General features: G+C 35.9%; 2 protein-coding genes and 1 pseudogene across 4 annotated transcripts; all 3 read right to left on the bottom strand.

Annotated features, from left to right (window-relative positions):
- Positions 1-59: 59 nt before the first annotated feature.
- LOC110721420 lies at positions 60-3376 on the bottom strand (annotated as a pseudogene).
- A 1207-nt stretch (positions 3377-4583) lies between these two features.
- On the bottom strand, positions 4584-8216 carry LOC110721423 (proteasome subunit beta type-1). The gene is made up of 7 exons (XM_021900563.1): positions 8017-8216; positions 7819-7926; positions 6927-7008; positions 5805-5934; positions 5522-5664; positions 5324-5410; positions 4584-4910 (listed from the first exon to the last, which is right to left on the bottom strand). The coding sequence occupies exons 1-7, from the start codon at positions 8061-8063 to the stop codon at positions 4836-4838; spliced, it is 672 nt and encodes a 223-aa protein (XP_021756255.1). The 5' UTR covers positions 8064-8216; the 3' UTR covers positions 4584-4835.
- An 853-nt stretch (positions 8217-9069) lies between these two features.
- On the bottom strand, positions 9070-16904 carry LOC110721424 (AT-hook motif nuclear-localized protein 7-like). Of its 3 annotated transcripts, none has more exons than XM_021900565.1 (7): positions 16705-16904; positions 15479-15933; positions 13563-13630; positions 10965-11096; positions 10223-10384; positions 9715-10013; positions 9070-9427 (listed from the first exon to the last, which is right to left on the bottom strand). In XM_021900565.1, the coding sequence occupies exons 2-7, from the start codon at positions 15837-15839 to the stop codon at positions 9421-9423; spliced, it is 1029 nt and encodes a 342-aa protein (XP_021756257.1). In that variant the 5' UTR covers positions 15840-15933; positions 16705-16904; the 3' UTR covers positions 9070-9420. The 3 variants fall into 3 exon arrangements, with proteins under 3 accessions (XP_021756257.1, XP_021756256.1, XP_021756259.1); XM_021900564.1 differs by having other exon boundaries at positions 16699-16904; XM_021900567.1 differs by lacking the exon at positions 9070-9427 and having other exon boundaries at positions 9711-10013; positions 16699-16904.
- Between the last annotated feature and the right edge of the window lie 377 nt (positions 16905-17281).

Here is a 17281-nt window from a genome sequence, read left to right on the forward strand (position 1 = left end):
CTCCTCTCTCATAACTAGTTTTCACAGCATCCTAAAAAATTTGCTGCAGAACCTCTTCAACACTTACAGACGTTACAGTCCCAATTTTTTTATGCCCTCCATCATTATGCATGATAACTGAATGACTGGTGTAGCATTAGACAAGTGCCAGAAGTATATACTGTAATACAACTGATCCTGGGAGAAAGAAAACAGGAATACAGCCTGCCAAAGTTTGAATGAAAAGTGGAACGCCTTGTGTCTGAATCTGCAGGGGGTTGCTGACAGAAAACAGACATCATATATTCATATATGCCTTGATGATATGATGTGGGCTGTTGCAGTTACCAGTTTGCAATGATTTCCTGAGGCATTCTTACACTGACTGATATGCTCCCTTCAGACAGAGTACATATGAGAGTGTGGCCCCTGCAAGTGAAGATAGAGCTCTTCTCGTCCTTCTCACCCCTTATGCCACTGTAACACCTCATTGTCATTTGAGGGTTTGAAATAAGTTATGGCACCGCAAAATCATTGTTGGCTTTAGGGCTCGAATCTACTATTTGCAACATCATGTTCTTGGCTTTGGACAAATTCATGAGCTTGATTGTAGTGCATCAGGTATAGCAGAAGGGACACTAGGTAATGCCATTAAATCAGTTGGAGTTAGCTTGGGTACGGGAGCAATGAGTTTGTCAGAGGGAAAGAAGTCAGAAGGTTATGTATAGAGTGATCAGCTAGGAAGGAGATAAGCAGAAATTGGCTGTGATTTATTGACTTTGTTTTGGGAGTGTCCAGCCACCCGAAGGCCTGGAGTTGTAATCTCCTTATTGATGATGTAATTGCATTGCTATACAACCATTTATCAATTTCCCCCAAATTTACTTCATCCTCAGCTCTACAAATCTGAATTTTCAGTCCTGTGTAGTGTTTAGATGATTATCGAGTTTTTATTTCCACTGGCCAATAGGTCTCATGGTGAAGTATTGTGCTGCATCGTGTTTCGGCAACTTCTTTGGGTGTCAATAGAAAAAAAATTTGAAGGTGAGCTGTTTCAGATCCCATAATATAGCAGTTTTGATTAAATGGTGGTGACTGTGGGCAACTAGGCATAAAGGCAAGAACTGGAAAAAATTCAACAAAAGGACTGGCCTCGGAGATTACTTATTAACCGTGGTCCGTTGCTCATAAAGTCTTATTGTAGATTTGTAGGGATTACATTATATTATTTCCCTTACAAATCAACTGCTATAGTAAAATAGAGATTATTGAAAAGAAATAGGCCAAAATATTACAAAGTAAATATGATTGTATACCCTCATCTGGACTCAACTTCACTGCTTGCTTCTGAAGAATGAATCCCATTCATGTTTTTCGACTTTTCCTGTCAAGTAATATTTCCAAGTCGACTTCTCTGGGAACCTGCTTCTTGGGTCCTTCCCTTCTTGAATTTGTCTCCTAACATCCTCAATTCTCTTAAGGACTCCCTTGACAGTGATATCAAATGCATCTTCAGTTTTCAATTTATGGCGAGCATATATGATACTTGGAATCAGCCCTATTACCTTCTCTCTCATAGTTGTCACAACTTCTTGAGGAATCTGATGCAGAACCTCCTCGACATGAATCGTCCCATTCTGTATCCCCTCCATTGGTATGAAAACCGAATAGCTCGTGTAATTCTTAGGCAAATGCCAAAAATATTGGATGTAAGCTGATCCTGGATGAAAGAAAACAGGAATACAACCGGTCAAGATTGCATCAAAAGTGGAACGCCTTGTGTCTGAGTCCCCTGTAGGCTGCAGGCAGAAATCAGACATCAAAAAGGCCTTGATAATATTTGCAGGGTTGTTGCAATTGTCTTTATTTTTCGGAATGCAGCTAACCAATTTGCATTGATTTCTTGGTGCATTCTTACATTGACGGATAAGTTCGCCTCGGATTGAGCCTTTATAAGAGCGTGTTGCCCCTGCAAAAGGTGAGCTCTTTTTGTCTTCCTTACTTTTTCCTGCCACTGTAATACCTCACTGTCATTCGAGGGGTGGAAATCTGTTGGGTATGGGACTGCAAAATCATTGTTGGCGTAGGGGCTTGCTTCTACTGTTATCATCGTCATGTTCTTGGTTTGGGGCAAATTCATGAGCTTGCTACCCCAGTTGGGACCAATGTAGGTTGGCCTCCTTAAATCCCAAGTGACCCTCCCAGAAACAAAGAAGTGATCCCAACCAAACATGCGTGCCCACTCAGGTTTTCCCCTTAGCCAGTTTGTAAAATCCAAGGCTCCCGCGTCCTTGATTGATGAGCTAAACCCTCCCCATAGATGCCGGGTTACCTCTAGCCCAGCGTAAAAGGGTGCATAGATAGCCGAGGCTAAAGATGAGTTATCAGTTAAGCACTCGTATTGCTTCATCCTACTGTGGAATATCATCTCCAAGATAGACTGCGTAGTTGCATACCAACTTTCCCCTGACATCACACTTTCAGAATCCTCTGTACTGGCGTTAAGCTTTAGCTGAGAGCCAAAACCTCCATTTTCCACATATGGGCATAAATTGAACTGTTTTCTGAGTGTCTTGACATTTTGTCACCAAGTCTTGGTTAAATCTGGAAGGGAGATCATGCATGTATATGTAACGACCCGAGCAAGGATCTTGTTGTTGCCAACTAGATTCAGGTTTTTCTGCAGCTGCAGAAATCCTTGCATTAAGGTCTTTGCTCTGCCTGATTGCAGTTGCATAGGATGAGATATATGCAAAGTCAGGCAGCGAAAAGCGCAGCAATAAGAAGCCTAGAGCAGCAGCAACAACAATGCAGAAATACTTTTGACAATATCTGAAAACCATTGTCTCCATAATCAAGGTTTTGAAGGACAACTTTCAGTAAGGGATAGAACTTTGGTAGAAGTCAACTGAGTTATGGTCTTATTGCTACACAGTTCCATAAGGGGACTTTGGGATTACGTTAATGAAGTTCATAACATGTTATATGATTTTACTCATTTCATGATAAAATATTCAGAAAACATGTAGAATTTTATGTAAGGACAAAAAGAGTGCGAGTACTGAGGACAATACCACTATATCCTTCATTCCTAAGAATTCTTTGAAGGGAGTGCAAGCATATAATTATGTAAATAATTTTATGTATAATGTTAGCCTTAATATATCTCTAGAAATCAGTGTAATTAATAGTGATTGATTTCGTAATTAACTGTAATCTTGTAACTGACTCTCCTTACACCCTAGATGGCAATCATCGCATATCTTAGAGTTGAAATGAGATATTGTATCAATAGGATAAGGGTTGGTAAGAGGAAGGACAGTAATCTTGTATTCCTTATATAGATGACACTATGTTGTACTTTCTCCATTCTAGTAATATTGCAACAATTGGATTTTTGTACTATTTATCACTCTTTTTGACCATATAATATGATTTATACATTAAGCATTATATAATCATATGTGATCTTGTTAGATTCGTCTCATAAAATACTTTCACAATATCAATTTTTTATATTTTTTATTCTTATATACAATATAGATATTTAACATATAAAATATGGTTTGGGATGTGTGATTCCATCCTTGTTGTAATAAATTGGAACGGAGGAAGTAACATATACTTGTATCCAAAATGTCAAAGGTCACAATATATTCGACAAAAAGAGGTGTCACAAATTTTATGTGGTAAGATGATGTGACAAGTAATGAAATGAAAAGAAATTTTTTTAAAAAAAGAAAAGAAAATATAACAGAGTATACAATAGGAAATTAGAGATTTCTAACATAAATGAATGATTGAATAAAAAAATGGTTAAGAAAATAGTATATCATTAATTGCATGTATACTTACTTGTTTCGAATCTATTCTTACAGGGAGATATACCTATAAACTTGGGAATTACGTTTCATTTCATTTGACATTTCTAGCTTAAAATATTGGATTATACTTTCTTATTGATGGAGTTTGCACCTGGCTTTCAACAATCAACACACCAATAAACACTCAACTATACAATAAGTTTTAAAAATAAAGGTGCTTGCTTAGATTGGGTTGGATTGTAATTGCTTGTTAAGGAAAGGTGAAACATGTCTAAATTTTTAAGTCATAGTCATTGTTTGGGGAACCAAGGAGTGAGGAAACAAAAGTAAATCCGCCCTCCAAGGAAACAGAAGAAACGTAGGGGAAGACGGGACTGTTGGACAGGAATGGCAATGTTGAAGCTTCATCATAGTAGTCATTTGATGGAAACGATTGATTCGCAAAGTTTCAAACTAGGCCTAAGGTCATACCCCCATGTAACTATACTTACTGGCTCGCTCTGCTAAGTGACCGTATCAGTTCTTTCGTTTCAACTATCAAGCAACAGGGATACAAAATAAGAGTGAAACTAACCATCTAGGCATCTACCAATATTATATAACCTTATTGTGACTAGGTAGATGGTCTATATGCCCTAATGCAATAGTAATACCAATATGGATTTCAGAGAAGAGTTGGTAAACAATCGTTCTTGAACATGTGCCATATATAATCCATTGCACTTGCACATCTTTTTCTCTGCTCTGTTCTCCACATATATCAAAAGTTAACATGCAAAATTTAAGATCAAAGCTGCTTTCAAATAAATTATCGGAAAGAAATAGCCCAAAAGAGCACATGGAAATAATTTTGATTGTACGCATAATACTTCCTGGCAAAGCTAGTTCCACCTACGGTTTCAGATAACAAGAGAAGAGAGTGTCTGTTCCAAACTTATCATCATTTGCTGCTACAAACATGTTTTCACTAACAATGCTTCAATTTCATCAACGAAACCACTCAATGTAATAATGACATTCTTGGAATACAGCTTAATCTTCTCTGAGTTCCATGTATTCTCGACGAAGACCTTCCTTGTTGAGAACCACTATTTCCAGCTTGTCACCCTGCCCAAACAAAATTACAGTCAGTACAGACTATTAAAGCAAACTGCATACATCCCAATTTTTCATAAGCAATCCTGTAATCCAAACATAGTTAACTTTGGGTTATTTCTCTAAGGAAGTACCAGGGGAGGGGGGTGCATATGTAAGCACAAAGCACTGTTTGCATCCAGGGGTAATAGACTTTCCATGGAATTCTTTGGCAGAAAATCATTCTACCACTGCTACTATAACAGAATATCATGATTTATGAGACACGAAAGAAAAAATCTCCAAGCAGAAATTTCAAAATTATTAGAAGAGGTGATTTAAATTTTAAACTCTTAAAGCATTTCGAAAGTCATCTCCCACAAGAACTACAAAGCACTTCAGAGGAAAATACGTAGTAATATAAAGATTGACGAGTAAAAACTTACAGTGTAAATGTCCCTCTCAGTTGCAGATGCAAAAGCAGTTCTAACCAAATCTATTGCTTCTAATTCTGACAGTGGTGTCACAGCATCCTGCATAAGCCAGTGTTTCTAGTCAGCTAAGATTGCCACTTAAAAGGAGCAGAAAGTACAGAGAAAATAGAGATAACTTTCTGCAGATACCCTGCAAAATCAACAACATACCTGTGCAGGTAGTAGAAGGGGACTAGGAGACTTTAACTGGTTGTCCAGGAAAGGCATGATAAGCTTCGCACCAGAACCCTGGGAGCTGTATCCAACCTTCTCATATGACCCCACCGCATCATATGTAAATACACACCCCTTGCCTGAAGCATTAAACAAGTAAGACACATAGTTAACATATATTTCATTAGGTAACCTTTTTTTTTTTTTCTTTTTTTTTTTTGGTTTCAGTAAAGTAAACATGTACGAACATAAAGGAGCAAAATGATGATTTGCGAGCTACCTTCACTGTCAAGGCCACCCAATACATTGAAAGCGTAATAAGGGAAGAAACGTTTATAGTAGAGTGTGTTTGAAAGGAGCTGAGCCATAGCAGGGCAGCTCATCTGTTTGTTGTGTTGATGTTGATAGATCTGGGCACAAACAGAAGAAAGTTTAATAAAGAAACCAATAGTCTAACAAGAATATTCAAATTTTTAAATATCAGCTATAATTCATATTGGTTCAATTTCTATTTCATATTCAGTTTATAACATACCAGTTATAGATTCATAGATCAAAGCTCAATATCAAAATTAAGGGGTAGTGACAATTTTTTTACAAAAAATTATTGGAATATTGGTCATTTCCAATTGAGAAAAAGATCACCATTCTTTGAATTTTGTTTTGAAACAAACTACCTTATAATGGTTTGTGAAATTTGCTAGCTTTTTTTCTTATTAGAATGTAGCAATAGGTCATTTACATCAAACTCTCTATGTCACTCTCTTTATAATGTATGGGTCCACCAGAAATAGCCTCTCTATTACCCCAACAGTAATGCTGTGTACATCAAATTCTCTTTGTAACACATCTAAAGCAGAAACCTAAACAGGCAATCTATTAAACTAATTAGATAGGATCAGGATTAAAACTATGGGAGCAGCCTTTATCTATATTTTTATTTTTCAAATAGGATAATACTGGCTCCATTGAATAATTGCAACAATGCAACCACCAAAGTTCTGTGTTTCCATGTGAATAGAAAAAAACATAATAGATACCATTTCATAGTTTAACTAGGACTTCTCTTAACATATGTTTTATGAAAATTTTTATCTTATGAAATTGGCACCTAGCTAAAGATATTTCAATCTAGTGTCTACAGCCCCTAATTGTCATCACCTAATAATAATAGTGTTGAAGATCATTTTTCCCTTAAGAATACTACAAGAGTGAAGTAGCAAAATTCAACAAGCATACATTTTAACTTTTTGGAAGAAAAAATGTAATGGCATGTTCATCAGCAAAAAGAAAACAAAAGTATACAATCAAATATTGAGCAAAGTTGACAGTCACCATATTAGAGCTCAATGAAATCCATTTGTGAGTGGATAAAAAAAAAATCAAGCTTTGAAAAGCTTACCAGGTGCCTTGCTTCTAAATGCTTCTGTAAGGCCCTCACATCAGCTTGAAATCCAGATGAAGCCAATACACTTTTTTCAGCTCTGCAAGGTCAATGGAAACACGACTCAGAAGAAAAAAAAGATACAATTGGGGAGAGTAGGAGGGAATCAAATTAACGACAATTGACAGCCATCAGAACCATCTTTCATTGCTGAAGTAAAGGCACGCACATTGATGATCATATTTAACAGGAGAAGCAACAGAACAAAATATGCCCATTAATTTCTTCTCAAAATACATACACATGTAAACACAACCCCAGTAATCTTTTAGAAAATATTGGAAGGCAAAAGCAAGTTCACTCCTTCCTTTCCCTCCTCTTTCCATTATGATAGCTACTCAAATACATTGTTCATGAATGCACACCCCATCTCATCAAAACGCCAATAGCAGTGAACAAGTGAAACTTAACTAATTCTCTAAACAACACATTGAGCTAAAAGCTTCACATTATGCCGAACAATCAAAATCAGAACTACGGTGAAATAATACAAAACACAATTCACCATAAACAAACAACCCATTAAACCTAAATGGGTTCTAGGATAATTCCAATAAAATGGAACAATTATGCCACTTTCAAGCCCTTTTTCATTCCTAAAGCAAGAAATGGCCAACCCCTAATCAATTTCTTCAATTTCACAAGCCTTTTTCACACATCATACTAAAACCCTAATCATCAAACCACTAACTATACTAATCAATCACATTCCCCATCATACCAATCAACAAAAGCAATTCATATTCTCCAATCAAACAAATCAAAATCCAAAAACAGTAAATAAATTAAACTAAAAAGGGCAAAAAAAAAAAGAAAAAAAAAAGAGAAATTAAAAGAGAGAAAAAGTTACAGCTTGCAAATCTTGGAGTAATCACGAGTGAGAATGTTGTAGCCAGTTGACATACGAGTATCAGCAGCTATCACACAGTAATCTGCACCAGCTACTGCAACACATGTTCTGATTCATCCCAAAAACAATAAATTAATTCAAAAAATAGGGTAAAAAAGAGGAAAATTGAAGAATTCTGGGGAAGAGAAAGTGAATTACCCCCCATTGAAATCGTATGGAGACCAATTCGCGTGTTGCTTGGTCATGGTGAATCGTCGATCGGAAGAGAGAGAAAGTGAGGAGAGAGAAAGTGAGTGAGTGAGAGAGTTTAGGGCGAAGAAATGAAGTTTGGGAAGAGATTCAATTGAACAACTTTATTTTTTTTTTTTTTTTTCCTTTCTTTTTTATGCTTTTCGTTTAATAATTTGGGATTGTTGTTAAAATGCTTTTCTTTCTGCCCAAGATTCAAGAGTTGAGCTACGTGCCTACGTCGTCTGTCTTTAAGCAATTGGTCAAGTTTCTTCCTACTGTCTACTAGTAGTGTGCGGTGTACCCCATAACAAAAGGCACTCCGTATCATGTCAAATTTTATACGGTCTTTTTTAATCGCAACGTATTACAATATCTTTTGAAAAATTATAAATTAATTGCAATATTACTTTTACGCTTTAAATAATTGTGTATATATTTGGCTATTTGCCATGCTAGATTATTCCGTAATTTGCAAGGGTACTGGAGTCTGGAGACATATGTGCATTTATAATTCTCTTTACTCTAGATGAGCACACTTAAATATTTTGGATTATCAATAAGTATTGTGACTGGTTATTTAAAATTATTGACTAGAAAATTATTCATAATACCAATTTCGATAAGACAAGTAAAACGTCAAGTTGTAGTACCAATTACAACATAATTAACTTCTAATATCTTGATTTGTGCATAATTCCTACATAAAGAGTTATTCTTATTAGAGGAGCATATGAAAATGAAGCTATGATTGTTCTTTGTTGTTCATTCTTCAGTAAATATCTTAGATACACATACACTAACGAAAATTTTATTACGCCTGAACAATATTTATGTTAAAGAAGTTGGATTAAATGATTCAATTATCTGGGCACAGGTAACATCATGCATGAATCATGATTCTTCTATGTTTGCAATTGTGAATTTGTGATAAACTGTCTATAAGAGTAGGGCATTTAGCAACCATGTACTCCGTAATTGGTTTAACAATTTACGCGTAAATAATGCATAGGAGAAAGAACATGCAACAAAGTACAAGACTAATACACCAAGAAATTAACATGATAAACGTGGTAATCAAGGTTCACCCTATATTATAAGGTGCTTACAACCTTGTGATTTTCTATAAAAGAACATAGAGACAAGAACCACACCCACTAAAATCCTGCAAAACTAAAAAACCCAGTTTCCTAATGTAACTATAGCATGTAAAACATCAATACTAAGTTAGTCCATACAAAGCTCCGAATTTCAGAAAATGTGCACAAATTATAGTCAGGGGAAAACCCAGACTCAGACCGCCTTTTCATCTAATATATATTCCCTTCATGTGATTAGCTGATTAGCATACAAGTCAGACTACCAGCTGAGAACCTACATCCTGCATTGCAACCATCAACAAAGTCAGCAAATCATAACAAACATGCTCATGACTTGATGAATCCATAACGCAGGCTTATTCTCACTAGTTGACCAAGAATGAATTTTTCAGATTAAAACTCATTTTTGCTGATGACCTCTTTTGATATAACTGGTTTTAACAGATAAAAAATTATTTCAACTTAATATCGTCATCTAATGTTAAAGCGAGAAGATAAAGAGGAAGGTTCCTCAAAAAAAAAAAAAAAAAAAAAAAAAAGAAGATAAAGAGGAAGGTTGATATATTACCCTCCAGGCAAAGATATATTTATATCAGTGGGGGATGTCCTTCGTTCCTGCATAGAATGTGTGTTCGGCCAATTTTCTCGTGGATAAGATGCAATCGATGTAAGGTTCTGCATTGGGGCTACAGAATTATTATGATTGTGCCCCTGGCCATTACATGAGTCTTTCTCGGCAACATTAGGTGGAGGAAGGGCAGTTGTAATCGTAAAAGGAGTTGGTGCAGATGGTGTTTGTACTTGTACTTTGGGCTTCTTTGGTTTGAGCTCAGGCGGGTTAGTTGGTAAGAAACTCCCGACAATGACCTGATACAAGAAGAGAAAGCAAGCCTTGTTATGCCTGAAACAGTGTTTTAGAGTTTTTTCAGCTTATTTTTCTTATTGTTGGAAAATTCAGAAATGTTGTCAATAGATATCATCAGTTTCACCACAAGGTAAAAAAAAAATAAAAGAAAAGAAAAGAAAGAAATTTGGCCATGCAGAAGAGAGCATGTACATTACTGCAGAATGTTTACCTGAACCGGGCTAGCAGCAATCAGCAGTCCAGCAACACATCCTCCAACAACCTGACCATTTGGACTTGATAGAGAGACACTCAGCCCACCTGCTCTATATCTTGTACCTTCTCTCTCAGTAGGCGTGAAGGATCCACACAAGTTTACTATTTCAAAGCGTCCCTAAGACAAATAAAGGACACAGATCAGCTGAATGTAAGCTTATTTTAAAAAGGAAGGCACTTTTGGTGCAATATCAAAGTTGCATTGATATTGAACCAAAAGTAGATATTTTATATGCAGGTTGTATACTGGTGTATAGTGCAACTAATTAAAGATTATGCAATACTACGTCTAATGTGTTTTACTCCCCTTATCACTGTACTAATTTACTCCCCATATAAATTTTTGGAGCACATTGAGTAATATGTCAATAAATTAATAAGACAAGTAAATTACTATAGTTAAAAGAGCAAGCTTGATCATTGATATGGGGAGTAAAACACGTAAACAATTGTGGGTGTGTGCGAGGAAGAGAATATGCAAGTGAGTGACCATATTATCCATGTGTGTGAGTTTGACTGGTAAAATGCAAATCTTTCTCTGGTGATGAGACATAACTAACACAATTAGTTGATTCCTGCATGATTCACATAGTAAGATGATTTCTTCTGCCTCCCCTACCTAGATATAAACAATAGAAACTCATGGACCATATATAAAAAATGGAATCAATACTTAGGAATATATATTTACTGCTTACCTCATATGTCAATGTACCTCCAGAAGAATCAGATTGACGAAGTGTAGCATTTGATACCATTCCATTTGCTGAAAGAATGCAAATTGCTCGTGGTCCTTGTTGACAAAAGGATATAATTTTTGCTGTAACATCCTAAAACAAATCCAGTAACCAATCAACAAAATGAAGCGGAGTTCATCATAATAAAGATCAGGAATCAGACAAATATATTCCTTGCAAAGCATATATGGGATAAAAAGCAAAAGCTTTTTACCAGTTGTGCCAATATATATACCCTACCATGATTCACTCTATTTTTTCCAGTTCATATATACAGGTCATATTCCATTTCTAATTGCTCGCTGAAGTTTATTTGCTCAGCCCTACAGTCTATGGCTCTAAGCTATTCACAGCTCACAACTGCCTCCTCCACACCCCCACCCCTCTTCCCCTGAAGGTAACAAATATTTTCAAGACTCGATTCATCGATTGTAGTATAAACATACATGTATGTGTGCACCTTCACGCATTGAGATGCCACAACGTATATGTTCTGCATTTTCAACTTCCATTGTCTAGTTTTTCTTGCTTATAGTTGTTCATATTTGTGAGGATTTTATTTAGGCTCACTCTGAATCTGAGTTTAAAAGCCACGTCGTTATCCCCATTTTAGCCCTTCCCGATCTATGTATCATTTTTACACCTTCTCTTATATTGTCATAGAAATTTTTATTTTTTATTTTTTCCTAATTGACAATGTTACTCTTTTTCCTTTTGCATTCTAGAGGCACCCTGCTTATTTTATCCGCTGGTTCATCCAAAATATGTGCTTAGAAATGGAAAGCTTTGCAAAATAAAACTGCAAAATGTAAAGGAGAGGTAAAAACAATAAGGAAAGTATATTACAAGGGTAAAACAAGAACGATATAAATAGGGGCAAACAGTAGGGTTAGTAGATAAGTTGAATTCCTGATGAAAACAAGGATAAGTGAAAGAACATATGATGTGGGGCGTGAACATAGTCTGGTAAACACAATGATTGGTGAATGGTTCATAGCATGGTTCAAAAGGCCATAGTAAGAAATTATCAAGAAGAAAGGAACCTTTGCATCTTATTTGTGTCTCATAGAGATCTCTAGGCCATGACTACTACTATCGGCCTTTATTATGATCAACCACCATTCAAAGCAGCGTCATCTAAATTCCCAAAAGCCATTTGGACACAGAAAATAAATCCTTGTATTTCCATTGAGATTCTTCACCAACTCACTGAAAAAACTACAGCCATGAGTAACTTTGAAATAGGCTTCCTGAGGTTGATTAGAGTCAATCGCCAAATAATATGGTCGTAGCCGGATGATGTTTTGATATTAGAAGGCTTTTTCTCTAATTATTATTAGTACTTCTCACCTAATGTCGTTAAAGAGTCTCCCAGGCTAAATCTGTGGCCTTTCTTAGTGTGTTACGAGTCTCCCAGCTGCCTAAAAGCAGGAGTCAAAAAGCTTTTAAATGAGCTTGCATATTAGGAAACAGAATACTAAGGTACAATAGGCCTACCATTTGAATGTTATTCTTTTGAGATTTCTCAGTAGCCTCCATAAAGGATCTCACAAAGTCACACTCACACGGTTCAGCCTCCTTGATGTGGTCATATATATAGGTTTTCCTTATCCGTTTCAATGACCATGTCACCACTTGTGTCCAAGGCCTTCTTGCTTTTTATAAGAACCATTGACATTAATTCCTTAACTTCTTTGGAAAAAAAGCTAAATCACATATGAGCCTCACATTAACTTAGATGACAACAAGGCATTATTACTCTAAATTTGTGTTTATCAAATTATAACTACCTTACTGCTAGAGGGCCTGTTGAGTCTCAGAATATCCTTACAGACAAAAAACAACTGGAAGCCATTCACGAAATCACGTGAAAGCAAATATAACACAAATCTTGTCCATGACTCATAACGCACAACTTTTCTCAATTCTCATGTTTTAGCTATTGGTTTTTCAGCATTAGTGGCTGAAATATAAATGCGCTTCTGGGAAAGAAGATTGAAAAATGTCCTATGATAGTATAACACACGTCCAAGCATAATAATCTACCAAATATAGAATTAGACAAACTTCCACACACGAAGGAAGTTCAACCTAGATATCCGACTGTTTCTGAAGGGTGCACTTTTCAATAAGATATGACGTAAGGTTATCAACCACCTAGACAAGTTAGCACAAAACCAGAACAGGTACTTCATATTAAATTATTAATGACAAATAGGACTTGGCAGCAGTTTAATTTAGCTACCACATGCAAGTTAACTGATACCATAAAGCTTCTCTTCTTTTTTTTTTTCTTTTTTTTTTTTTTTGCTTGACAAATGACAACAAAAAGGAACAAGAAGCAGGCACTGAATTTGCCTACTTACATAAGGTAAGTGTCTATTGCCCTTGATCTTAAACTAACAGGGCTGCATTTCAATCAACACTATCATTTCATGAAAACAAAGGGCCCACTTAGCTCCCCCAAAAGACTTGCTGCACTTAAGCAATGCTAAGGTTGCTAGCATATTTCCTGTTCAAACATGATTACGCCTATACTCCTAGCTATTCATGACATACCTCACCAACATTTACAGTTATAACGTGGGGAGTGAAGTTGGCTCCGTCAGAGCGTCCAAATCCATCGCCTGTATCAAGATATCAAACGTAGAATAAATAAATTGAATACATAGCAAAGCCAAGAAAACAAAATATTTATGTTCAATTTTCTTCTTTTTTTCATATATTAAAACAAATTTTAGTTGAATCACTTCTTGCATTTTGAGCAACTTATGGCCAATATGGAGGTGGAATTAAAGCCCAAAAAGAACCTTATCACAGCATCAAATTATCAGGGTTGAGGTTATGCGTTTTTATCTCCTGACAGCCCCCAAACCCCAACAACGGGACAAATGTTAGGCAATTGTTTCTCTTAGGACTTAGGGTAGCAACCTGTAAACACATGAGCTACCTCAAAGAATTTCATACACAATCTTGATCTTGGATGAAATAATTTTGGACGTAACAAAGATAGTTCTATAAATTTTGAATAGCTAGCAGTATACTAGATCCAATGAAGACTAATGATGTGGCAAGTTGACAAGTTGTACATGAGAATAATCATCAGCCTTCCTCTAGTTTACTCCTATCAAACATCAACTGATTTTCAACCCCTTCATGCAGATCATGTACAACAAACCTACAAAGACAATTCAAACAGCATTGGCTGCTCTTCGATGACAAGCCCTCTGAAAGCATCGTGACTCCATCCAATCAACAAACAACACTGTTGAATAGAGCACGACTAGCTAATATTGTATCTTAAGAGAATATTGTTTATTGGTTCATCCAAAAATGGCCTCTCACATAGTCTTGGATTAGTAGGGGTAATGCTGCATAGATTAGGACCTATCCAACCCTGCCTTAATAAAATTGATTTATGGTGTTTGCAATTGTTTCTTTAGGCGTAAATTCAAAGAAGAAAGCATTATTTACATTATTTTCTTAATGGTGTAACCTAATGTGTAAACAACACAAGGATTAGGGAAACTAGACATGCATCAGCATCCCAAAGTTTCTCCAATAACAACCTGCAATTGATGAATACAGATAAAGATAACTTGAAAGAGGCCACCAGAATGCATAGACTAGAGGCTCTATGAGTCCTTAACATCACCCCCCCCCCCTACCACCACGCCCACCGGAAAACTAAGGCAAAAAAACAGTACATTGACCACACTGGATTATGGATTAATATTGGGGCAAGATAGATCTAATGAGGGCAGGAGTAGGCTGACAAGGCTCTTGTCTTTCTCCTTACATTCTTCAAATCCCACATGGGATCAAAGGCTTACTCATGCAAAACCCTAATTAGCAACTACAATAGGTGGAAAAACTATTATATGGCCTTTTGCAACTCTCTCTCATTGATTGACAGTTATAAATCCTGAGAGCTTATCTTGTTGAACTGTAAAGGAGGATCTCTAATAAAGGTTTGTTATAACAGAACAACTGACAATTCAAACATGTGCTTTGACCTCGATTGATCCGATTTCTTGAGCATAATTTTTAAATGTTGGTGGATTGCAAATTGTTCCTGTTACAGAAAGCCTTTTAAGATAACAAAGTGTGAACATTCTGCATTAGACAGAACGGCACCTTGACTTCTGCATCTTATGGTGTCAGGGACTCATGGGCATCATCTTCAGTAAATCTTAAAGTCTAGCTGGATTAATGTCCATGTCCATAGTAGAACCCACGAGATGACATGAAAAACTTAAAGGCACCGAATCAATATAAAAGCAAAAGGGTTAGCTCTCTAGGTTCACAAATTTTTTTCCCAAAACCTCAGAGGAACCTGTACCTCCTTTGAATCAACAATCAAGGATGTAAATGAACTTGCCTACTAAGAGGCAAGAGTCAAAGCATATATAGCAAGCCTTAAATCACATGCTTGTGTTTGAGCGTCAAAATAACCAAAATTATGAACCACATACCCATAGAAACCATCTCAAATCGGGGCTGCTGTTTGGCCTCTGAAGCAGCTGATCTTCCCCTACCCCGCTTCCCACTTGGCTGACTACCACCAGAAGTTGGAGCTGACGCTGAAGTCATCTTTGGCGAGTATGATCTTGATACACTACCATCTGGTCCATATTTTCGAGGCCTACCTCTCTTCTTTTTGTCCACCAATCCAGGTATGCCAGCACTTCCTGGAGTAACAGCCCCAGTTGGTGATATAGCTAGCTGATTTGGGGGTTGAGAGGGGGCTTCACCCCTGGATGCCACATGATAATTCGACGGAGCTTCTGCTCCTATAACTGTCACCCCTGCCGTCATACTTTCTTTGGCCTCCATGCATAAATGTTCTTTCAAATAATTACAATTTATTCCAAATATATGCCTTTAATAAACTAAAATGATCCTTAATCAAGCCCTATTCCCTATTTCCCTGCATGCACAATTCCGAAGAGTAGAAACCTCATCAAAATAAGTTAACAAACTCATCTTTGACAAAAGATTTTAACAACAAAACTTTATCCATCAAAGAAAGCTTAAGCAAGGTATAATATCTGTACATCTAGATTAGAATGCCCTGTTCAATGGGTTAAATCATAAGCCAAAGTAAATTAAAAGTCTAACCATAAACAGAAACCATTTCAAATTCATTTTTAGCAAAAGAAAACAACTCCACATGCAATTTCAAAACGGTGGAACTAAAGAACTATCATGTTTTGGTGTATGATCTAGACACGATTCGATCCCACGTGATCGGTACCATCCCAAGACGGCGAGACCTTACTAACTAAGCTAGTTGGTATCCACAAGTAACAATAATTGTGCAAAAAAGAAAAATCATAATACTCAATAAATATCAGCAAACATATACTGAAAACATGAACTTTCTTATGCTTCTTTAACTTAGACTATAAACCAGATTCATGCATAAACCTAAACCTAAATGCCAACTATAAATCAACTAAAAATTCCCACATTTTGTTCATTTAGCTTTACCAATTTGTTTTTGTTATGAAACCCCATATTTCATAAAGCATACACTAATCACTTACTAACCCCAAAATCATAACTTTATTACAAACCAAGCAACAAAATTATGAAAACTTAAACACTGTAATTAAGCAAGATGTACATGATTTAATCACTAAATTGGCTACTTAAACATCTCAAACTATAAATAAAGTGATAAAAATCAAACCTTTACCAAAGTTCAAGAACAACTACACTTCAATGCCATCAAACGACACCTTTCCAAGGATCAAACGACAGAAGATCATCACCCAACAAGTAAATAACAGCTAATTATCAAACAAACCCAATAAAATAATTTGCATAAAAATAAAAAAAAATCTCAGCTTGTTTTTAGTGAGAAGTTAGAGAGAGAAAATAGAAGAGAGAGAAAGCCGGAAGGTGAAATGAAAATGAAATGAAATTCTACTGGTAATAGTAAAAAATAAAATAAAATAAAAAACTTTGGAAATTGAAGAAAAAAATAATTAAATTTGAGCTACCAAAAATAAACTATAGTTGTAGCAATAATTAATTACAATAATTTTGGGGGGTTTTGCCAAAATCGAAAATAAAATTCCATTTGAGTAGATCTTTGGAGTCCGGCTAAAGGGATTTGAATTTCTAGGGGTAAGATGGTGAAATTAGGTAAGAAAAAAGAAAAGAAAAAAAGACATTCAAAAATCAAAAGTAAAAAAATTTAAAAAATAATTTGTATTTCTAAATTAATTATTGATAATTAAACTTATAAAGTAGAAAAAAAAAAAGCTGGC

Source organism: Chenopodium quinoa, unplaced genomic scaffold (assembly GCF_001683475.1).
Source record: "Chenopodium quinoa cultivar QQ74 unplaced genomic scaffold, ASM168347v1, whole genome shotgun sequence".
In the NCBI taxonomy this organism is placed as follows: Eukaryota; Viridiplantae; Streptophyta; class Magnoliopsida; order Caryophyllales; family Amaranthaceae; genus Chenopodium; species Chenopodium quinoa.